Source organism: Strix uralensis, chromosome 4, assembly GCF_047716275.1.
Source record: "Strix uralensis isolate ZFMK-TIS-50842 chromosome 4, bStrUra1, whole genome shotgun sequence".
Lineage (NCBI taxonomy): Eukaryota > Metazoa > Chordata > Aves > Strigiformes > Strigidae > Strix > Strix uralensis.
The window spans coordinates 92038656-92062907 of record NC_133975.1 but is presented as its reverse complement, the minus strand read 5'-3'; the positions used below and the strand labels follow the sequence as shown (position 1 = coordinate 92062907).

At 41.0% G+C, this 24252-nt stretch overlaps 1 protein-coding gene across 1 annotated transcript in view; it reads left to right on the top strand.

Annotated features, from left to right (window-relative positions):
• LOC141943157 (cytosolic phospholipase A2 epsilon-like) overlaps positions 1-22275 on the top strand; it is a 34764-nt gene extending 12489 nt beyond the window's left edge. The window contains exons 4-21 of the mRNA XM_074867887.1: positions 2500-2636; positions 3123-3254; positions 4383-4423; positions 5533-5575; positions 6407-6464; positions 6908-7074; positions 7192-7278; positions 8427-8464; positions 10403-10550; positions 11442-11578; positions 12545-12767; positions 14252-14366; positions 15471-15608; positions 17010-17117; positions 18324-18515; positions 19308-19474; positions 20724-20910; positions 22067-22275. Of these exons, the coding sequence (XP_074723988.1) occupies positions 2500-2636; positions 3123-3254; positions 4383-4423; positions 5533-5575; positions 6407-6464; positions 6908-7074; positions 7192-7278; positions 8427-8464; positions 10403-10550; positions 11442-11578; positions 12545-12767; positions 14252-14366; positions 15471-15608; positions 17010-17117; positions 18324-18515; positions 19308-19474; positions 20724-20910; positions 22067-22275 (2327 nt within the window). The remainder of the gene's footprint in view (positions 1-2499; positions 2637-3122; positions 3255-4382; positions 4424-5532; positions 5576-6406; positions 6465-6907; positions 7075-7191; positions 7279-8426; positions 8465-10402; positions 10551-11441; positions 11579-12544; positions 12768-14251; positions 14367-15470; positions 15609-17009; positions 17118-18323; positions 18516-19307; positions 19475-20723; positions 20911-22066) is intronic.
• The last annotated feature ends 1977 nt before the right edge of the window (positions 22276-24252 follow it).

The window sequence follows — 24252 nt, the reverse complement described above, 5'->3', positions numbered from 1 at the left end:
TAGAATAGAATAGAATAGAATAGAATAGAATAGAATAGAATAGAATAGAATAGAATAGAACTACTTCAGTTGGAAGGGACCTACAACGATCATCTAGTATCTATTCTAACTGCCTGACCAATTCAGGGTTGACCAGGTTAAAGGATGTTAAGGGAATTGTCCAAATGTGTCTTAAACACTGACAGGCTTGGGGCATTGACCACCTCTCTAGGAAGCCTGTTCTAGTGTTTGACCACCCTTTTGGTAAAGAAACGTTTCCTAATGCCCAGTCTAAACGTCCCCTGGCACAGCTTTGAACCATTCCCACACGTCCTACCACTGGATCCCAGGGAGAAGAGCTCAGCACCTCCCTCTCCACTTCCCCTCCTCAGGAGGCTGTAGAGAGCCGTGAGGTCGCCCCTCAGCCTCCTTTTCTCCCAGCTAGACAAGCCCAATGTCCTTAGCCATTCCTTATGAGGACATTCCTTCCAGCCCTTTCGCCAGCTTTGTTGCCCTCCTCTGGACACATTCAAGGACGTTCATATTCTTCTTAAATTTTGGGGCTTTTGATGTTGCTTATTGTTTATCTGTATCCATGGGAATGGTAAAGACCTGGGCATCTCTCCCAGACCTTAACACAAAGTGGGCATGGGTGAAAGGAGAGCAGGAGACAAAGGGATGTAGTATGCAACCAAAATGTCAGATGTGAAAAGACGTCCCTAGGAATCATGATTCTCAGAGTCATCAGTCTGTAAAACCCATTGTGCCATCTGTGTGAGGGAAACAGATACTACTGGGGTAATTTCTGTTGTTTCCATCTGTGGGCTTGAACACAGAGCAGGAAGGCAGCCTATAGCAGCCCTTTTCCTTTCCTTTGGGATTTTGTTCCTTGAGGAATGGGAAGGAGGAAAACTGACTGCTGGAGGTGAAATGTCCTCTCAACTAACACAGTCAGGAGAAAAGTACGAGGAAGGAGACTAAGAGACAAGAGTTGTGGGAAGGTAGAATTGAATTAAAGCAGAAGATATGACTCCAGACAAGGACAGTTAAACTGCTGTCAGAACCCTTTTTTTTTTTTTTCAATCCAAAATAAGATATGGAAGGTGGAAAAGAGCAGGAGAGGTAGAGGGCTAGGGCCTGCTGCATATTTTCCAAAAAAATTTTTCCATCAGAGGAATATTGGTTTTTTGACTCTGCAGAAATGTGTTGATCTCTCTACAATTTTTCAGGAAAAAATTGACCTAATTAAAAGTGTTTTTCCATTTCTGCATTATAACGTTAAAAAATATAAAACCAATAATTAACGTGTAGGTTGACATATCACAATGCACTATGTAATTTCTCAAGCAGTTCTGAATTTCAGTTCTTCATTCTGACTTGGACAGAAAAGCAACAATTTTTTTTTGAACAAATACACTTTCAGCAACATAAAATGCAGCCTCCACCCAGTTTGGGACAGAGCCAATGGCTGTAGGGTGACACCTGGCAAAACCTGCTGGAGAAGGAAAGAAAAGGACAAGACAAGAAAAAGCTCCTGTTGCAGCCAGGCAAGTTTTTGCCTTTCCCCACAAATTGATGTGCAAGCTCTTGTTCCCCTGATCTACCTGCAGAGTCCTTACCTGCTGCTGACGGGTCCTCTCCATTTACTGCTGCTATTGCTTGTCTCTCTCAGAAGTCTCATATCAAAGGACATCCCTTCTCAAAGTTAGTTACCTTTTGCATTAAATGATATCTGATTATTTTATTGTTAAGAACTGTGTAAGAGAGAGGTTCAAGGTGCTGAAGTATTTTGTGCAACCTGCAGGAAGAAACGTTGCATTCTGCTGGCACACTGTACATTGCATTTTTGGCTGTAGCCATTTGAGATATGCTTTAATTTAGGTGCCTTTGAGAAATGGGATGGAATATCCTTCACTAAGGTGCATTTCTGGAGAGAGAGTTGGTCCCTCTCTTCCTGAGGGTGGCAGTTAGTTGATCCAATGTCTAATTCAATGAGCACCTGGAGGAAGCCTCTGCTGTTTCCTACAACAGGCGTAGTTCTGCAGCTGCTTTCACAAACCCTTACCAAGAAAATCACTGAAGGCAAGGCAGAGATGGAGATCTTCTGCAATTGTTCTCAAAAGGTGGAGGAGGCTCCCAGGCCCCTCTCATCAGACAGCAGCTGAGGGTTAGTGTGTGTGTGCATGCATGCATGAGCATAGGAACGCTTGTTGGTTGAGAAACTGAAGAAAGTGGCTGACCAGAAGAGGAAATTCTCACCACCTTCTTGTATACACAACATTGTTGTTGTCTGTAACTCACACAAGGAAGAATAGAAACCACCTCCTGTTCTAGGTGATCTTATGGCCTGTGCTTTTTCCCTCTCAGAATGATATCTTGAAAAGAGTTACATTACATCAGGCATTTCTGCCTTTATATAACTCATATTTGCTGCTGGTACCATGCAGTAACCTTTCCAGAGTCATGCAGTACCACTGACTTTGCCACAGTAACAACTGTTTTGCCTCTTTCCCTACCCAGTCAGCCAGGCTGATTGCTATGTGTCGTTGTGGCTGCCAACTGCGACATGTGAAAGGTCCCGCACTAAAACTGTGAGAAATTCCAACAATCCAGTGTGGAACGAAACCTTCTACTTCAGGATCCAGAGTCAGGTCAAGGTAAGAAGCCAAAGTTGTCTGCTTGAAGCAGATTTTGTGCATGGTGGGTCCGACCTATCTCCTGAACTGTGCCCAGAAATTGTTTAAGGGATGGCACATGATAAGGGACTGTTCAAATTGTTTAACAGAATAGATGACTGAGTTCCCATGCCTGTTCGATGGTGCTGTTTAGGAGGGCCAGAAACTGAGCTCAATATTGAAGTTTTAGGGAAACTAGAGATTCATGTGAATCAGTGCAAGATGGATACAGAATTTGTGACTTAACTAAGCTGTCGTGTAGGTATAGCCAATGTATTACTCATGTTACAGCAATTAAACTGAACTAGGGAAGAATGAATTCGATTTGCAGTATGTTTTTCTAAAGGGGGATGATACTTAATTTCATCACTTTTCTTCTCAAGCACATCCCCAACACTCCTTCTTCCCTAGAGCTAATGTTGTCCAGACTGTAGAAACTATAAAAAGCTCTTCTCCTTCTTTTTCTAGAATGTGCTGGAGCTGACAGTGTATGATGAGGATTTTGCTACTCCAGATGACCATCTGCTCTGTACACTCTTTGATACCGCTAAACTTCCAATTGAAAGAACAGTGGTCCTGTATTTTAAGCCCAGCCCAAAGGTGAGAGCAAAAAATAAAGCAACTAAGAAACCAGTGGAGAGTTATACAACACTTTCAAAACCTTGGGGTGAGCTTTCTGATTCTGCCATGGATGACTTAACCCCCAAATTGGTACATGAATTACCATTCAGAATATAAACACAAAAAGTGTGGTAAAAAATCTGAATTTGAGAGCCTGAGCCCCTCTTCCCAGTATTTTTATAAATTACTAAAAGCGTATGACTGAAACAGTGCGGTAGGAAGGGGAGGGATCTGACTGTGAGCTATCTCTGAGCAACACCAAGGCTTCATAGTTGTTGCAGGGTGAATAATCTGTAAATTTTTTTCCGTGTTATCAGTAGCCACTACCCTCTGCCCCTTTGATTGTATCTACTTTCACCCCAAAAGCAAAACTGAAGTTGCCCCTGTGCGTATCCCAGCACTGTCCCCTGCAGTGATACCTCAGCTAGCACCAAGCCTGCTGACTTGTCTATTGGAATTAGTGAGGTTTTGGAGCTCTGAATGACTTGTTTACTCTGTTTCTCAGTTTCTCATCTATAAAATGGGAAAAAGAGTCTTGATTCCCTTTGAGATCTATGGATGAGATCAGTGAAATATCTCGCATGCAAGTCTTGCTCTCTTGGGCAGGTTGCTTCTGGTACCCAAACTAGGTCACTCACAACTAGCTTATACATATCAATGCGGCCTTATAGGAGGTTACATAACTGTAACTTTGAATCACTCGATAATACCTGTCTGTTTATTATATTAATGTGATGGGTGGAAAGTATCTTTAACTTCCAAGCTAATAACAAGGAGAGTGAGTCATGGCAGGACAGTGACAGGAATAATTAGGAGAAAAAGGTAGAATTCAGAAGTCAAAGCAAGTTGCAAATTGTCTTTCTGCAGCAGCTTCACACTAAGAGAAAAGTACAGGTTGTTTTGATGATACCTTGAAGAAGGAAGGAGGTGAGGAAGGAATCGTTAAACTGTCTGGTTTGAAATGTTATTTCAGAACTTCCAGTTTGAAATACTTATCACAGGGCGTGCATTGCAGCCAATTACTTCAAAATTGCATACCAGGGACCTGGGTTTAAGGGGAGAAAGCATTATGTAGCTACTTATTTGATTTCTTGTTCTTCCTTTCAGGCCAAGGAGGAGCTAGAGGTTGAATTCAAATTGGAGGCTGCGTAAGTGATATACAGATTATTTTAAAAATGCAGAACTCACTAAATGTTAAGCCAGAGAAATAGCATTAGAAGTCACACTTTGTGGAATTTCTGTAAAAAAGTGCCAGACTTCTACATCATTACTGCAGTCTCAGACACACAGCTGATCCCTTCAATCAGCTTGTTCTGTAATTTAGTTGCTTTCAAAGACGCACCTCCCAGCACCGTCTCTTCTTCCCGCCCTGTCAGATTTGTCTACCTAAGGACATTTCAGAAGACTTTCTGAGTGTGTGTGCATGCACTTGTGTGTGCATGCATGTCCATCAATCTCTCCATGTTTCAGTTTATCCATTGGACAGACTCCTAATGTTGAACTATCCTGGCTAGGTTTCCAGTGTATCTCTGACTCCTTCGATTTTACCTTGCAGCACTGTTTTGGTCCTAGTAATTCTGTTTTCTTTCTACCCAACACAATGACAATGTGTTGGAAGCTCTAGTGCAGGGCTGTTCCTCCAGCATGGTTATCCTACCATCTGTATAAAGCAGTATTTTTGTCTCTGTGTTGCCACAAGATAACTAAGACACAGCAGAAATTATACGACAAGCCTAAGGTCAGCCCTTCTACTAGTGAAGAGCCAAGACCAAAATTCAAGTCACTCCACACCATCTCCTGACTTTACCTGAATGATCTGGAAAGTTTTTTTTTTTCCCCATGTAGTTGGTACCCCCTGCCCTGTGCCCTTTGTTTATATTTGCATACCAGTAAATACATAGAACTGGGCTTCCTAAAGGGTACATGCAAGCATATTAGCATGTTACTGCTGAAATACATGTACTTTACATGTTCTAGTGAGGAGAAGAATTTGACTGCCTAACCGCAGATTCCATTTTAGATGATCATGAGATTGCAATGCAAAAAAGTAGCCATGATAAACATCACTCAGCTTTGGTACAGAGGCAAGTCCCCTCAGAGCAGTATTCAGTCCAAGCAAGTATGGAAAGGAGCTTGTTACATACCTGCTGGGGTCCCTCTGGCCGTCATTCTTCTAAATAGGGAGAAAGGGCAACACCCTGGGCAAGGATGAGTGGGCATTTATTTGATATAAAAAATCTATGTTTTTGTTTCCCAGTTCTGGTCCTCATGAAGCCATTGCTACCAATGGAGTCCTGGTGGTATGTATCTTTTCCCCAAGAAATTTTCTATAAGTGTTTCCTTAATATAAAAGTGAAGGAAGGGTGGGAGTTAGAGAAGCCAGTAGGCCAGTTCTTTCTCTTTCTTCCCTCTTTCCTATTTAGATACCTTGAAAATAGGATATTTTATTGCCCTGTTCATTGGTGATATCCTATTATTTCCCATTTGTCCCATATTTTCACACACACACACGCACACACACACACAGATTTTCTCTGGTACTAGTACTCCTTCAAAAAAATGTACTGCTGTCTATCAAAGTACAATGGCATAAAGACTGTGAACCCACTTGCTGACAACCTACCCAGCCCTTTCCTCCCCTGGGAGATGAGCCATGCCTGGTGGGTAAGCTTAGCACTAAGTATTGACCTACTGTAATTACATTATGTGAAAGAAGAGTGAGTGCCATAAAAAAACCTAACCCAAAGTGTTAACAGCAATATTTCTTCAGGAAACCCTTTCTACTACTGACTTTTGATCTCTCAGCAACATATCTTTCATTTATGTTTTTCCTGGTTTAACCCCTTGTATCTATGCTACTATCCTGAAAATGCTCCTGTTTTTCTTCCTTTGTATCTTCCTCTTATTATGCCCAATCATATGACATTGTCACTGCAGGATGCTCTACAACTCACTCCAAAGGTTTTCCTTTTCCTTAGTCAGTGGCTACTGGGCAAAAGTCCAGAAATGCCAGGGAATTAGGTACTTCAGGTAACTGGACATGTCCAAAAGCTGAGTGATTCACAGTTCCCAGTAATGAGGTTGGTATGTGACAATCTTTCTCATATATTTCTGTTCACTGTCTTTTACAGTGTCGTGAACTTTGCTGCTTGGAAGTTGAAGTGACAGAGAAGATGCAACAAAAATCAAGTGATGTTATTGCTTTGTTATTTATTTACCAATAATTGCATGCTTACTGATGAAACGATGCCCCTTTTGTGTAATATATTAGTGGAATAAATAGTATTTACAGTATTCAGTGCAGTTAACACCAGGTAAACACATTAGGTTGTTACAGACTTCAACGACTGCGTCTTGTACTCCCTTAGGTATATGTAAATAAGATCTATTAGATCTGCATTAAAGTTGAAATCCCAGTTCTATATAACAGTGAGAACATTCAGAGTCCCCTTTCTATGAAAATAGGATCTGCTTTGCTCCTTTCCCTTCACTGCCAGCACTGCCTTCAGAGCCCTTTCCATTAGTCCAAACTCTACATTTCTGCTACCCGTACCCCTCTTTTAATCAAGCCAGCATAATTTTCTGGTTAAATTATAGTGACATTTCTCATGACCTTTGTTTTGCCTTTTTAGAGAAAGAGCTTTCCCTCACCGTGAAGGGCTCCTTTGAGGGGACACAGGATATCATGTTGGGCCCCGATGGAGTGGCCAGCCCATCAGGTCCCACCAAGTTCCACTATATCAAGTATGCAGAGCCAACGCTGGATGTCATGTTGCCAAAGAAGAGGCGCTACCACCCTGTATGTTGGAAGTGGCCTTAATGACGAACTGACCATGAGTGCCTCTTTAGAAAGTGGGAGGAGGGGGAGAGGGTAAACCCATTACCGTTTTTGTCCTAAAGCATGTTGTTTTCTCAGTGGACCTGTAAGTACACTACAGAGACGGGCTCCCCGGCCGTGATGCTGAATTCACTGCCCATGGGAAGAAAAATGACCATTGCAGAGGTGAGCATCACTTTCAGCTGTTAGGAATAAAAGGTCACTCAAGTAGAAACCATTCCCCATAATATTGTCCCAGAGGCAGCTAAGAGGGTCAGAAACATTCTGATTTTTTTCTCAGACCTTGAACAAACAGGAGCTTTGTTTCTCCAGGTGTTTTCTCCACAGAAGTATGTTGTCCCTCCATTAGTCTCCATTATGTGCAAGTAGTGGATACAAAGACCAACAGCGATGTCAGAAAATACGATGATTCCTTCAGCACATCTCTCCCTGTTTACCCAAAGGCTCACTGACCCCTCATTTGCTTAGGGTCCAAACTGAAAGTTGCTCCCTCGACACAAGCTAGGAAAAAGTCAATAAACCTGCCCTTAGTTAACCATGTACTTCAAAGGACAATATGTGAAAATACATTGAAAATATTAGATATAGCATATGGATTTTAAAGAATGTAGTGAGAATATTGCTTGAAATAGATGTATGTGTTGTATAATTTTAAATGACATTAATAGAAGAAAAAGATCCTTAGTATAAAAAATGTGTTTCTGCTAAAAAACATCTACAGATGTCCAGGTTATTAGGGACAATCTTGTACAAATATTTATTGTTATGTTGTGAAGAAGTAGGAGAGTGTCAGATTTCAGGGCCACTAAAACATCCTCTCAGAACAGAGTACTTTTTGACAGTTGATATGAAAGTTACAATAATGATTTAAGACAGGATGAAGTCTTGGCAGAAGCAAACACAGACTTGCAGTCTCTTCACTGTGAGACTGTGGCCAGGATGTCAAAGATCTGCTGTGTATTAGAGCATAAAGAACGGGAAGCATACAAAAAATGGTATTTCAGGATGCTGCAGAAAGCTTGTGAATAACACGGGAAATGAGACCTACTGCATAAGTCTCAAGAACCTCCTACACCAAGATTGTTGCTACCAAGGTTTCTGCAGCCTTGAAGCATTTGGGATCTGTGGGTAGAGATGTTCCACTAAGGAAAGTGAATGCTTTTGGAAATATATGCCAAGATCTCAGACATTTAACTTTGCAATATCCAGACCTTGCTGGGGTGTAAATCAAGCTCTGACCCCAACACAGAAAGGGAAAAAAGAAATTTTAAAATTAAAATTAAAAAATTACAGTACACATTCCTGTTTTCTAGGAGAAAAGATTTGACTTGAGTGTGAGAGCACAGAGCTGGTAAGAGATCTTCTTCTACTCCTAAATACCTGGGTTATTGATTTTGATACTGTTTTAGCCACATGGAAATGACACAAGCAGGCATTCTCAGTCTGAAAACTCAAATGTGCTTTTAATAAAACATAAAATACATACACAGTTTATTATATGTAATTAGTCTTAGGAAGATTTGGCTTTAATCAATAAATGTTAATGAACATGTATTTATTTTAGCATTATCCCTTCCCTTCTTACCACAGAATATTATTTTTGATCAACGTCAGTCTCTGAAATTCACAAAAATGACAAAGCTGATTAAAAAACCAGAATAGACAGTAAACATTAAAAGATAGTAAACACTAAACTTGATCAGAAATTGGGAACATTTTTTTTCTTAACTGTCAATATTCAGTAGCAATAAACTTTGTATTCTGTTAAGTCCAGTTATACTGCATATTGAGTAGAAACTAAGGTAGACAATGTGGCTAGTGATTTGACATCTATAGACATGCTCATTAATACTCATCAGTAAACATGAAGATGTTTTATGTTATCCGTATCTATATGTGACACACAGAACTGGGCAAACTGATCCTTTTTGTGTGTGAGTGCCTGACTAGGAAATAAAAGGTAAAAATAATTTTAAATTATTTTCGAGTTTTCTATCATTCATTTCAGAAAGACAAGTGATCAATGACTCAGGGAAACCAGCATTATTCCAGGACAGGAAAAATGCTTCCCACTTATTTATTTTACTTTCAGATAACTTTAAAAACAGTTTGTTTGTATCTTGATTTACAATGGAAACTGTTTTTTTCAGCTCCACCTAACTCAATTCCCTTTGCACGTCTTCATTTACAAATGCAGTTGTAATCATTTGGCTGATTTTATCCAAGTCTGATGGTGGAGAAATCTCATAAATAAATTTCATTACTAGTTTCATTGAAATTATGGACTCCATAGAAGAGAGAAGTTCTGTCACTGAAAGAAAAAGCAAACCCTCCCATTTTACAAAGCCTGTCCAGGGCTAGCTGGTCAGCCAGGGAGTCCGTGGGTAGCTCTGGCCTGATGACACCATGCCAGACCTCTTGCTCATGGATGTCTTGTAGGCGCAGGTCAGGAAGAGACAGGAGGGAGGTTAATGAGCAGAAGAGCACAAATGCCCAAGGAAATAAGCTACAACAGTGGAGTTTTAAGGAATGACTTATTACACTTCAAAACTGATGCAAATGAAATCTTCCTCTGAGGAATATTATGTTTTACAATTTTTGAGTCAAGGTTGGTGTGAAATACAACTGCCACCATTGACCTGTGAGACAGCTTGTGCAAGTGCAGACAGATCAGAGCAGTGGGGGTGAAATCCTGCCCCACGAAACTCTGTGACCCATCTCTATCCGTCCAGGGGCTGGGTGTCACCGAGGCCATCCCTCCAGCGAGCAGGGTGACACGGCCACCCGTGTCTGGCAGGCGGGTGGATGTCTTCCCTCCCCAGCCATGCTCACCGCTAGAGGGGGATGCGTTCCCACTCGAGTTGCTCAAAACGAGAACGTTCCTTCACGTTGGAAATGCCAACATCTGAAAATTGGGTTTTATTTTAGATTTAGAATGAGAAAATATCCCGTGAAATTGTAATCAGTGCACTCACTTTTGACCATTTTCACAGATTTTCTAAACTTGAAATTATTTTAGTTTTAAAATATTCATTTAAATATTCTGTTTCATTTGTAAATACTGTAAGTTGTTTCTTCATCAAATAGTAATAGTGGGGTATAATGCCCTGGTTAAGCTTACTAATCGAAATAAGTTTTTTTACTTTTAAATATAGAATATTCTCTCTTGCTCCTGTCATATTGCATCACCCTGTTTGAAAGGAAGGGTGCTGTACATTATCTTTGATTGAAGTCCTAAGATTGATATGGGTGTGTTAATATGTAAAATATGTGCTTGTTTTTATCTTAGTAATTGTTCGTGCCACCAAGACCTGGACATGCGCTTTGGGTTTGAATTATGTTCACAGGAGATGACTTTCCTGCGGAAAAGAAAAAGATATGTAGCAAGTGCCCTGAAAAATGTTTTTCACCTACAACAGGATCTGCAGGATTTTGAAGTACGTGTCTGTTGGGGAGGGTAGATCTTGAATTTCTAGTGCCTTCATGTACTCTTCCAGATGAGTGTCAGCAAAATGGGCTGCATATATCTGTTGTGCAGGTACCAGCTTGTCCACGTGTCTTAAGTACATTTGCTTCTGTTGCCAAGGTTTGTTATTGCAAGAAACAGTAGTTGCAGTAATTGCATCCGTCATGACTGTCAATTTGGAATTTGTCAGATCTGAGGTGTGTTCAACCCTGCCATCCTATGCTATAAATTGCTTGGTTCAGAATTACTGTGTGCGTATTAAATACATAACATAGTAAAGATTTCTTCCCTTGTTCAAATGTCATCCTTTGTGAGAGTTTAGGATAAACATCTGAGTGCTTCTTATAATATCTTCCCTTTCTTGCAGTTTTGAATTTCCTTAAAGTAAATATAGTTTATTTTAAAGTAACTTCATGATACTGAAGAATAACAGCATTGATGACGGTAGCTTAGAAACACTGGCTATGAACTAAGTGTGTTTCTTCATGGGGTGGGCATATGGGTTTTCATACAGTAGTAGTAGATGTGTGAAATAAGAAAAAAGTGGCAAAGGAGTGGGAAATTTAGAGAAAATACATTGTTGCCTCCACAGAAGGGTTTCTTCTTGTTCATCTGTGCCTATATTTGCCCTGGAGATGGGCAAGAACTCAGGTTTGGGTTAACCTCTGAACCCATGTTTATCCAAAGGGAAGCAGCAGTAGCAGTCATTGCTTGGTTTTAGTTTTGCTTTTGGTCCCTTCTGAAAAGGGACCTGGTCTCTGAGATCAGGAGCTGGGCTGGGTGGTGGCCAGACCCCACTGCAGTTGGGGATGTGATGTTGAACGCTGTCAGTGTGAATGTCCCATCCTCCTCTGCCCAACAGGTCCCCGTTGTGGCTATCATCACGACAGGCGGAGGACTGAAATCAATGACAGGACTATACGGCAGCCTCATGGGACTCAAGAAATTGAATCTCCTGGACTGTGTATCGTACATCAGCGGGCTGTCTGGCACCACGTGGTAAGCCAGCTCATGCAGGAGGCTTGACCAGGCCTTTTGAAGGTGATGCTGCTGCAGAGGAGCTTCTGAAAGCAGACAAGATCAGGAGATTTTCTTCAAACATTGTAGAAACAAGCTGTTTCTCAGTAACAGGACACTACATATTAGCTTGATCAGAGGCACTGAATTTTTATTAGCAATTCTTTACCATGCTTATCAACTCCACACTTACAGCAGTTAAATAGGTATATGACAATTACACTTGTCAAAATGATTTCTAAGTAAGTAGTTACTGTGGATGTAACTGTGGATGCCCATAGCATCATGCCTCCACTGATGTCCCAGTTGTTGTTGTACCCAATAACTTCTGAGACTGGCTCTGCTTTCTAACCGGTCATGCAGAGAAAACTGCAGAACAGTGCACACTCACCCCTGCAACCTGTCAGTTTGGGAAAGGACTGAGTTCCCCTGGGCAGCATTATTTCCTGCTCACTACAACTGACCTACAACTGCCCAACATCTGATGGTTCCATGTAGGGAAGGTTGGTAAAATAGAGGATGGCGTTAAAAGGAAGCATAGTGATATCATAAGATTAACACTAAATGGTACAAAGCCAGGAGACAGCAGCTGGTGTGAACTAATTTATATTTCTAGAAAAGAAGCAAAGAAAATGTATTATAATTTTCTTCCTAATTTGTACTTCAGAAATATACCTATGTTCACACCTGGCAATTTTATCGCTTAAGCTGCTGTCAGTTCTGCTTAAAAAAAAAAGGTTAACAACATAAAAAACCACCTTATCCTTCAGGGATTTAAAACAGTCATAGAAATTCTGGAGTGTTCATTCTGCTGGACGGAGCAGCAAAACCAGAATATGTATGAGCAGAAGTGAATCCCTCAATGTAAACCTCTGTCCCTAAAGGCACAAAATTTCAAGTCTTTTTTTGGTCCTTTTGACTTTTGCTGTCTGTATTATCTTTCTCCAGGACCATGGCCAACTTATACAGAGATGCTTATTGGTCGCAGAAGGACCTAGACTCACATATTGGTGAAGCCCAGAAACAAGCAACCAAATGCAAGATGGGCTGTTTCTCTATGGATCGCATGAAGTACTATGACAAGCAGCTTTGTCAGCGGAAAGAAGAGGGATACAGGACATCATTTATAGATCTTTGGGGGCTCATGATTGAATACTTACTAAATGATGGGGTATAATGTATTTCCATTTCTTAGAGATCCATGTATTTTTCTCTTAGTGAACAGAGAGGAAACTAGCCCATTATTTCAGGGAATGTACGTCAAAACAGAGTGGTGTTCTCCATGTCAGCAAATGCTCACATTATTTTATTTCCTTTAATAGTCTGCCTAGGGAGAAACTCATCCTATATGTTAATAAATCAGGTTGTGGATGCAGCCATTTGAACTCTGGTTGATATTTAAGCAGAAGTGGAGACAATCTCGGGCAGTCTGCCTAAAATGGAGATTGTGCATGCAAAAAGAGTTCAAGATGCAAAGCAGAGTAATCTCAACAGCGTGAAAACTATCTGAAGCAGGCATGAAACAGCTAGAGTGCTTGGTGATTTGCATCCACTGGCAGGTAACTTGATCTGCAGGTACACTGGAGGCAAGTGTATATTTTACTTTTGCTGAAAAGGACTGCTCAGACAGTAGCTGGTTTAAGTGATATCAATTTTTACAAGCAATAACAAATTTGCTTTTCTATTATTTGAAGTGGTTTCTACCCCTACAGTAGAGCAGTCTGCTCCCTCTTCTCTCCAGCTGGACCACAGTTCAAGGATGAGTGTTTGGCACTTGGAAAGTGGGAAGGGACGAGTGGTTGAGGACTGAACAGAAATGTCCTCCAGAGGAGGCAGAAATGCTGCAGTCATTCAGCCATACCTTTGGTTTTATTTATTTATTTTTATATAAGTACATATATAGTATTATATATATGTAAACAGAAAATAAATAGATACAGAGAGGAATGCTACATATTAAACAAAGATATAAGCTGACTAGCTGCCTCTCTTAATCTCAGCTAGATGAGGTCCCCCTCATGATCTAGCTGAGCATCTTTCCCTTTGAGCAGTGCTGACTATTGTTATGTAACCATTAACCTCTCCCTAATCTGCCAGAACTAGCTGCTCTTAAATTTGTCAGCGGGTCATGAGATTTTATGTTTTTTACAAATTTCTTCAATGAGAATATACATTTCCAGAAAAGAAGCTGAGTGGGATGCAAATAATTTGCTGCCATGTTCCAGTCCCCTTGCAAGGCTGGACTGTGATAGCTGTTGTGTACTAAGAAAGGAGACTCAGTGCTGACATGCTCAAGGGCTTCTTTCAGCCCCAGGAGAGCAAGGACTGCTCGCTACAGCTCCTCATCCTAAGGGGCAGCTTACCCCTTCTCCTACTTGCCAGGGCAGTACTTTCCAGTACGTACAGACACGTATGCAGAAGTAGTTTTCCCTCTCCTTGTCTTTTTGTGAACCTGTGCACAAAGTCAGGCCAGACGCTGGGAGACTGGTCTGTCACCAGTGGGTGGGTGTCTGTGGTGATCTGTGCAGTGGCGCTGCCATGGCCCATCCTGCGTGCTGGGGGCAGAGGTGCTCGGTCCCTCCAGCGCTGGGGCCATCAAATTCACCATGTGTTGCTTCCATCTCTTCTCACATAACTCTTTTTCTTCAAAACCAGAAAGACCCTCACAAACTTTCAGAGCAGCAAGAAGCACTGTGTGATGGCCAGAACCCACTGCCCATCTATGTGTCGGTCAGTGTTCGGGACAGCTACAGCACCAATGATTTCAAAGGTGAGAATGATGTTTCGGATCCTGTGGGGCTAAAACTCACAACTGAATTCCTGTGATTTGCTCTTCTCTGCTTGGTATCATTTGGAGAAAACAGTCCTGGTGCATTAGTTGTTTTTTTGGAAAAATAACCATCACCTCCATGCCTTAAAATTTCAGTATTTCAGTACAAGAGTTTTTTGAGATCAGTATTTCACTGTCTAGACATACACAGTTGAAATCCTGACAGAAAGGCCATTTTTGAAAAACTATCTGATCCACCTAGAATAAGAAGTATTGGAATTGTCTGAGAATTAGATACTGCTTTTTGTCAATGCCCAGTTATAGTTTCAATATGAAGAAAGACCACATAGATAAACTTTGGGAAAACATCCAACCTACTCTCAAATGAATCTTTTGCTTTGCTCATTGTTTTGGTTATTTTTTTCCATGAAGAGAAGCAGCTGGAGGAGAAGAGGTGGAGAAGAAACTCAGGTTAAATTTTTTATGGTTGAGGTGAAAATTGAACCACTTCTGAAGGAAAGGAAGTTATGGTCCATGACCTTTCTGTTGCAGTCTTTGCTCACACTGCAGTTATATCAGACAACTGCACTTCACTTGGAGAGGTTAACCAAGAAAGCCAAGGACTAGTTCTGTCTTCCTTAGTACCACACATAAAGAGTGTAATTGGTCTCTTACAAAAACTAATTTCTGAAGAGCTGAGTACCTGTCTTTGTACATAATCAAGTAATTCAAGGGAAGTTAAATTAACTGTATTGATAACAATGGAAGAACTTTCCCCTAGCTGTGGTGTATGCAAGGGCAGAGTGAAACATCATGCATGCTGGAGAACCCTGGGCTGGTGCGTGCACACAGGGTGTGTAAGAGCTGGAGCCTTGCCGTGCTCCCGGTGCACGCTGTGTGCCACTGGCAGCACCACCGTGAGCAGCAGCATAACTGCTTCTGCCTCCCCATGGTCACAGCGGCAGAGCTCAGCTGCCAGCAGTCTGGCAAGGCTTTGGAAAGGCAACGTAGCAAACAGAAGTGAGACCAATGCATGCCCTAGCTGCCCCTGTCCCCACACCCGTCTGACAGTCCCCTAAGTGTCCCATTGTGGCTGTATTGCAGAGTGGGTCGAGTTCACCCCCTACGAGGTGGGACTTCTGAAGTATGGCGCGTTTGTTCGCACGGAGCATTTCGGAAGCGAATTCTTCATGGGACGCTTGTTAAAAAAGCTCCCCGAATCCCGGATCTGCTACCTTCAAGGTGATGTATTGCATTATCTTGGCAGAGGCACTTTGGAGGGGTACAACACTGTTAACCAAAGGGTGGATATTTCTGGTCTAACATACTGAAAGCTGCTATGATATCGCCTGCATGGAAATGGGGGTGTGTGGTAGTTTGGCAAAAAGAATACGGTAAAAAAATCCCACATATTTTTTCAGTTTCTTATCACTGTCTTGGTATGTACAAACTTTTTAACGTGGACTAGATAAATTTCCTTAATTCCTTCATTGTAAGGAATAGTTCCCACTTGTTTGATTATTCTTCCGATTCCTTTCTGAATGCACTCCAACTTATGAAAATTTTGAAACAGCTGTGCTTCTACTGTGAGGTTTAACTTCTACTCCATGTAGAGAATCCCATCTACTAAAGATGCAGGCTGCCCAGGATGAAAAATGAGACCAGAAGCAAAGGGTCTCTGAATCTCTCTGGTCAGTCCCTGACTTGTACTGATGGGTTGTGTGTAAAAGTAATAATATCACTTTACCAAGGAGTCAGAATCACTGTCAGGTGAACACAGAGCAGTGCAAGTTCAGTTTCAGTTGTCACTTCTTACACTCATGCTGCTTAGAAGCTCCTTGGTTTCAGTAAACATGCGGTGATATTAAATAGTTTATAACCCTGAGGAGTATCTTTAAAATACTACTTCTTGGGCTGGCCCTTTTTTACCTGGTTTACTACTGGGAAATTAATTTTCTACATACTGTGTATGCTGTACTGGCTTCTGTGCCCCACTGAAAACTAAGAAGTACAATTGTGGTAGACTAATTAGAACACATATTTAAATTTACAACAACAGATGAAATGGTGGCATTGTGTTTTGTCAACAAAGCCACCAGTGCCTCTGTGGGGAGGAAGAGAGGGGCAATCCTGGATGGAGAAAAGAGTGCACAGTGGAGCAGGAGCCCACTGTGTCTGTAAGCCTTTACATGCTGCTATGTGAGATCTCTTACAAACCAAATGGCTGAAGAGCCAGTTCATCCTGCTGTGAAACAATTCAGGCTGTATGAAAGCTGATCAGAATGTGTGCAGAAAAAGAGAAGCTGGAGTAACGAAGACAGGGATGGAAAGTATGTTTTTGTCATGTTTGTGTTATCTGAGCTCTTATTTTGCTTCTCAAGCAAGTGTTTTTTTCTCCTTTACTGCTCTCCCATTTTTCTCTCTCTTTACCACATGGTAGAACCATGTAGTAGGTTAGCCACAAAACTGACAGCAGCATGACCTGAACCAGTGCCATAGAAAGCTAAGAGGAATTTAACAGCTCAAAAGTTTAGAAATATTTAAATTAAGCTTATTCAAAAATTAATCAAGGAAGTCAAAATAGAAGGAAAAAGGCAGTTTCTTGTTAGAATGTGTCCTTGTGTTCACTAACTCCTTTTACAGGTATGTGGAGCAGTATATTTTCTGTGAACCTATTACAAATATGGGGACTGTCCCACAGTTCAGAAGACTTCTGGAAGAGATGGACACAAGACAGAATAGAAGAAGTTGGTGAGAAAATATTAAGCCTTTCATTTATGGTCACTTACTCTTCTGGATGCCTTTTGGCATCATCATGTCAACTACGTTGAAGCCATAGGATCCTCCTAGGATATCAACTTCCCTCCCTCTGTAAAGACTAAGAGGAAGAGGGTAATCAGGGAAATGCTGCTGTAATTACTAGACTTACTAAACCCCTATGGATTAAAAGCCTCTGTCCTTAAGAGGAAGTTTTAGAGGGGTCACACGTTTCTCAGGAAGTGTTTTGGCATTGCCCATTCTCACTCAGACATACAGAACCAAGAACCATTGGCAGAGAATAAAGTTATTTTTACTCCCTGTGCAGAAGATAAACCTGAATATCAATTGGTTAATCAATATTTCCTGGGGTTTTATTTTATTACTCAGTACAGCAATTACTGCATTAGATTCATTCCGGCACGAAGATAAATGATGCCCAGAGGGTATTTTCTGAAGCAATATAGAAACCATGGTTTCGTTGCTAAATCATTTAATATGATAGTAACTATAATTACAGACATCCTGAAAATAAAGAAATACATCTGTGCAATCACGGAAACCACCAAGTCTCTCCTGCTGCACCATCAACCACTTCGTCTGGCAAAGCAGGTTGTGAATTCAGGAAACCACACCTTGTGCCATTTCTATTTTTCACCCACATGTTCTGCCATGTAGCCACCCTGAAAACTACCTGTAGTTTCTAAATATGAATGTATGCCTCAGGTTGTCCTGGGGTGCTCTCATTCTACTGATTAAGCATATGTTCATGTAGCTGTGGATGATTATCAGGTAGAAGCTGCCACTGTTGCAATAGACCCTGTGGTGCCCTGTTGTAGCCCATCTGACTGAGTGGGAGCATATGCTTCAGCCCCATTTACTCCATGCTTGCCTCTGTTTCATGCCATTTCCCTGTGAGGGTATGTAACTTTCTTTCTGACAGGACATTTTCTGAATTGCTTAGTTCCCTTAAGGTGTCCCTTTTCTAGGACTAAAGACTGCTTCTGATGAACTGTCTTCAGGCCAAAGCTTAAGACCATCAGCAGAGCTTGGTCCAGCAGCCACTCCTCCCCTTCAGAATAGTTTTTGTGTGTTTAGTAAATCATCCCAGAACAAACCCTGAGGTCTCCTACACACCAGGACAACCAGAAATGAACATCAGTTAGCAAACAGTTCACCAATTTTTCTCCCCTCCTTTAGATGAAGACCCAGTGTTGCCTACAAGACCCCATGAGCTGAGGACTCGAATGTACACTCCTCCTGGCCCCCTGTCCAGTGCCCTTCGGGGAGCGTTGACTGACCGCTTCTCCGTCGCCCAGCACCACAATTTCCTGAAGGGCTACCAGCTGCATAACAACTACCTGGAGAATGAGCACTTCTGTCGATGGAAAGGTAATGGGGACCAAGATTTAATAAACATCATTTTCAGGTGGTTTTGGAATGGGGAATTCAGGAAAAAACCTTGTCAGGCTTGGCAGGGGAAAAAAAATCTCCTGAAAGATCATTTCTTCTCTGAATGGAGAGAAGAGACTAAGACTTCAGTGTTGCCAGGTATTTAAGACTGTTTTTAAATATAAACATGTGTTTATGTGCTTTAGCTGATATCTCTGTGGTCCAGACTGAGAAGGTAGACTTGTAGCTGACAGAACTGAATTTAAAGTAGGAAAGAGCAGAGTGAACATGGAAGAAAGCTTAATTTGGCAAGACTGTGCCAAAAGACTTCAGAAGCAACTGGAATATCCTGGAAAATATGACATAGGAGAGAAAACTGGAAAGGAATGGAGCTTTGTAGTCCGAAGAAGAGGGGACTGAGGGAGGGGGGCAGAAATCCAAATGTAAAAAGGTATGGGAATATTTTGTTCTCCAAATCAATGATGGATAAAAGATGAAACAGTGACTGGAATGAAGCAAGGCAGATTTAGGTTAATTATTAGAAGTTGTTTACTGGCAATAATGAGTATGACAAGTTACTGGAATACATTGCCTGCAATCTCAAAATAGAAGATTTTTCAGAACAAGGATTTAGGTGGTGTTTTGCGGTCCCTCCCATGTCTATTTGCAATCCAGTAGTGTGGCAATCAAATTAAACCAGGCCTCTGGAATGGTCAGTTCCACCTTGTATTTCTTTTTCCAGTCAGAATACCTACAGATCATTTCTTATTCCAAGAAAAAATTTCTTTCTAGACACTGTGTTAGACTCGCGTCCCAATGAGCTGATGCAAAATGCTGATCACCTGGGCATGATAGATGCTGGATTTTTCATCAATACCAGCAGTCCACCACTTTTAAGGCCACAGAGGGAAGTGGATGTCATCATATATTTAAGTTATACTACCGGATCACATACATCGGTGAGGACGATCTTGTTACCATGTGTTGTCTCTCCTTTTGTCTAGCCTGTGGTGCCTAAAACTGCTAGTTAATATTGTTGCTATTTCTTCCTGCCACTCCTGGAATCTCTCTTGCTGGTTTATGAACATGCTGAATTATTCAAGAGGACATCAGCACGGTCTCTTCCAGAATGATGGGAAGAGCCTCTTCTGCTTTATGCTGAATCAAACAGGTTTCCAGATCCCACACAGGAATATGCGTAAAGATGAGGACGCGATATTTCCTGACTTAAGTTAGAATACAAAAGGGGTTAAGTGGATAGTCAGAGGCAGATCATTTCTGACCTAACAAATAAGATGCTACTAGGAAAATTCAATGACAAGCATCTTCCTGCAGAAACTCCAGTTTCATAGAGATAAAGTTAATTAGCTGTCTACAAGGCCTTGCCCAAAAGAAGTTTGGGTCTTTACATCTCAGAAACTGAGGTTAGTTAGAAACTTGCTATTAAGCATCTTGGCCAGCTTAAGTGGAATTACTTTTTGTGAATGAGAACAGCTGTGATACTGTTAATAAGCCATACTATGCATGAGACATACGTGTAACGAAGTTTCATTTCAGACTCATACATTTTCTAGATTAATTTTATGAAGAAAGGCTGTTGCAATTTTAAGCACTTTAGTAGAAACTGTTTCCTGTTTGATAGCGTCCACTATTAGATGGTGCAGAGTACATAGTAGGACATAGTATTGTAGTAAACATTTCAGGGGAAAGGTACACTATAGCCTAGTACTTCAGACTTTCTCAGTAAAATATCAACCTCAATTAACACTGTGCCATACAGTCTGCACATGCAGAGACATAATTGCACATTCAAACTTAACTTTCTTCTCTCCTGGCTTCCAAGCACTTAATAATATACCTTAAACATTTTCTTGCTGTGGTTTTATTTTCTAATTAATTCTATACAATATATTAAACACAGGCTCTTTCATATACTATAACTACATGCTTTACCCTAAACTTCTGAAAATTGCTTCCATTTTTAAAAAAGCAGTTTTCTGGATGAATTCTCTAACTCTAAAATTGTGTTTACAGCTTATGATTAGCATTCTGGTTACTGTGTGTTGTAATTATGTGTAGAGTAACCCTTGATAAGAAGGAACCCACCCTATGGATCTGAGTCACTAAACCTCAATACTAGATAACAATTTGGGGGCTTTGAAACAACCAAGTTGAATTCCAATGCTGACCGTTTCTGTGATACTCCAGACTCTAGATAAGGCGTACAAATACTACTCAGAGCAGAAAATCCCATTCCCTAAAATTTCTTTGACTGATGAAGATAAGAAGAACCTGAAGGAGTGCTACCTCTTCCACGATTCAGATTTGCCAGGATGTCCGATTGTGATTTTTCTTCCCCTTGTGAATGATACCTTCCGAGAGTACAAGGCACCTGGTAAGTTACAAGTAGTGGCAAAGCATTAAACAAAAGACCCTTACCTGCTTCCCTGGCTCAGACAGACCCTTTTTCTCTGCTGCTGGCTATCTTTGCTGGCTGGGTTCATGGGGGAGTACTTTAGCTAATTAAACTTGTTTTCCCCACCCCCTGGCAAAACTATGTTCATTCATGTCATCCTTGTGACCCTTAGAGGACAGACACAGCCCTTGTCTTCTGGATGGTGTTTACCTTCATCTCTCTCCCATTCGTAACATAAAGTGTTGCTAGCTAATAGTAAAAGATTTTTCCTGGGAAAAGTACAGCATGCTCAGATTATTCTTCTCTTCCTATATTGTCTGTTTTCCAGGGATTTCATTCTACACTTGAGAAGGCATAGTGTCATGTATGAATGGTGGGGGAGCAAGAACCTGACTTTCAGGCTGAAGTCTGCAATGTCAAGATCAGTGTGTCTCCTTTTTGGTATAGCATCAGCCCAGGGGTCATTTTGCTCACTGTGCTGTGCTTGGGGCCTCTCATTCTTTTTCTGCCAGGCCACCTGCTTTGTATTCCTCTTCTTTACTGTCAGTTATTAGGATGCATTTGCTTTGCTCCTTGATAGCAGGGAGCTAAAGTCTAAATTCTGCTTTTGTGGAATTTGGGAGACAGAAGAAATGGAAAGGCAGAGATGGATCCTGGTGGCAAGTCCCCTGAGACTGCATTCAGGATTACAGGAACTTTAAGTTTCCGTATGTTTCTACTACTCCTTTCTCACTTAAATTCTATTCTGTTACTAGCAACTCCCTTCCCTAAGCCGGGGTTCGTAGAGGTCCCGATTTCTCAGGATAAGACCTGCAGTGCGCTGGCAGTGGCTATTGGAGTGCCCTTTCAGGCTGATACCATTGACCGATCCATGGCTTTAATGAGACGGGTGTTAATCAGTAAGCTGTAGATGACCATTACAACGCAATCCCTCACTTCTTCATCTGCCCTCATCACTTCAGGCACATGACATTCTCTTGACTAGAGGTGGAGATACATAATCTGCATTATTCATACATTTAAATTCTGTGAATTTTCTTCCAGAGAAAAGTCTCCCTCTTTGGGCTGCTGTGGACAGCTCGTCACTGATTGAATTAAACACCATCTCACAGCAGCAACTTCTCTTTCTCTCCAGGTGTCAAGCGCTGTTGCTCAGAGATGGAGGGAGGACAACTTGATTTGACCAGTCGCTTTTCCCCCTACTGCATGTTCTCGGTTAGGTATACCGATGAGAATTACCGCCGGCTGCTGAACCTCAGTGAATACAACATTCTGAACAACTCACAGATGATTATGCAGGCCTTGCAGATAGCGATGCAAAGGAGAAGGCAAAACATGTGCTAATCAACCCTCCAACTGCCCCTATCTTCTCAGAGGAGTTTTTCATACTCTAGGACACAGAAGAGACATAACTTTTTGAACACTGGCCATTCTGCACTACAGAAAGAAACTACCCCGGGTGGCTCAGTGGTTTGTTGTTGTTTTTTCTTCTCCATTCCCAAGAAGTGGCCTCTATAGGCAAAGACATTGCCTGGGACATTTTTGCATATGCTTTGTTCCCTAAATTAAGGTTGTCTGTAGAACACTCCTTACCTAAAATCCTTGTTAGATTTTTAAAATAGTGCTATTTTAAGCCTCTTATTATAATGTATGACATATAGGAAAATAATTTCTTACTACCACAGTGCTACAGTAATACAACCCAGCCAACATCCCTACAGGCCGTAAGAAGCGGGTATAAACTTCTGCTCCCCACAATTCTTCTTTGTGGAACACAAGGTGCATCCAACCCTGGAAAATGAAGAATATCTGAGACACAACTGGAAGCTGGCATTGGATCCCTGGATCAACTCTGTTTTGCAAGTGCCCTGAAGAGCAGCTGCAGAGGCTGGAAATGTAAGAGGGACAACTGTGTGCACACAGCCAACCCCATGAATTATGTCCACCTCCTGGGCTGTCTTGGGCTGTGAATGATTCATATGTAGATGGGAAGGAGCAACTTAGGAGGAAGTGGCATAAGATTTTTCACGTAAAGATTTTTTAAAGAGAAAGGTGTAATTTGGACACATGAAAATTTCCTGTGAACTTATGTCAGTTTTGATTGTTTTATGTTGAGACAGTACACAAAAAAGTTAACATTTTATTTTGAAGCTTTCAAAATAAAACACCCTGGATTTTTTTTTTCCCAGTTGAATTACTTCTCATATTAAACTTCCTTTCTTAAATTAAAAAGTTCTTGGAATGAAAATATTTTACTTCCACTACACAATGAAAACTTTGTTGTTCTACTCAATGCAATTTGTTTAAACAGTTTAGGTCATATGATCTTCAACAAAAATTCTGATTTGTTTAGTTCTGCCTGTTCAAATTATGCAGATAAGCAGGAGTGAGTTAGTAGTCTGCAACAACTAAGACCATCTTAAAACAATCTGAACAGACCCTCCATGGCATCTAGCACAAAACCACCAATAACATCTGTTGTGGGTTTGCATTTTAAACTTTCTTCATTTTCCCTTTTATGGAAAGTGTCTTTTCTGAACTGTTGAAAGTGCTGAGGGTGAGCTGTAAAAATTATAAATCCAGAACAAACTTCGCATTCCAGGAGCAAGTCAAATTGAAAGTATACTTTTTTATTAATAATTTTTTGTGTCCTAATGACAACTGGGAAAATTTTGAACAAAGAGTCTATTCAGTGAAAAAGATCTATCAACTAAATGTCATAATCTGGGGCTAAAATAAACCAGGGAAAACGCTTGGGTAAGTTGAAACATTTCATGTTAATATTTTACAAAAGTTCTTTGTTTTGAAACACAGCTTCTTTTTAATAGACCGCCTACCTCGTCAGCCCAGGGAACTCAACCTGAAAATAACAGGTTTCATTTACAGTCAAATAACATGTTTGGCTTGGCGCAAAATGACACTCTGAGGATTTTCATTTTGGCAAGAAGCAATGACAAATTATCTCTACAAATTTGTTCACAATTACTTTTGCCAACACTTTTGTCATTTATGATGTCAAACCAAACCTTTCTTTTTTGTGCAACTGTAGCCTGATGTTGCAAGCCTAAAGATCAAAACATAAATATTAACATTTGAAGCTCTTTAGGTTTTGAAAAAATATGCACTTTTCTGCTGGGTTTTTTTGTTTTATGGTAGCTTCACTAGTCATAATGGTGCTATGTGGTCTGCGTATAACCTGGGAATTGCCTCTGTTTGAACCTGAAATCCCTGGTGTGAAAAATCAAACACAGTTTTTGGCCATAAACCCGTTCCACCTCTAGCTCTGAAGAAATGTTATTTACATGCAAATATTTCGTGTAT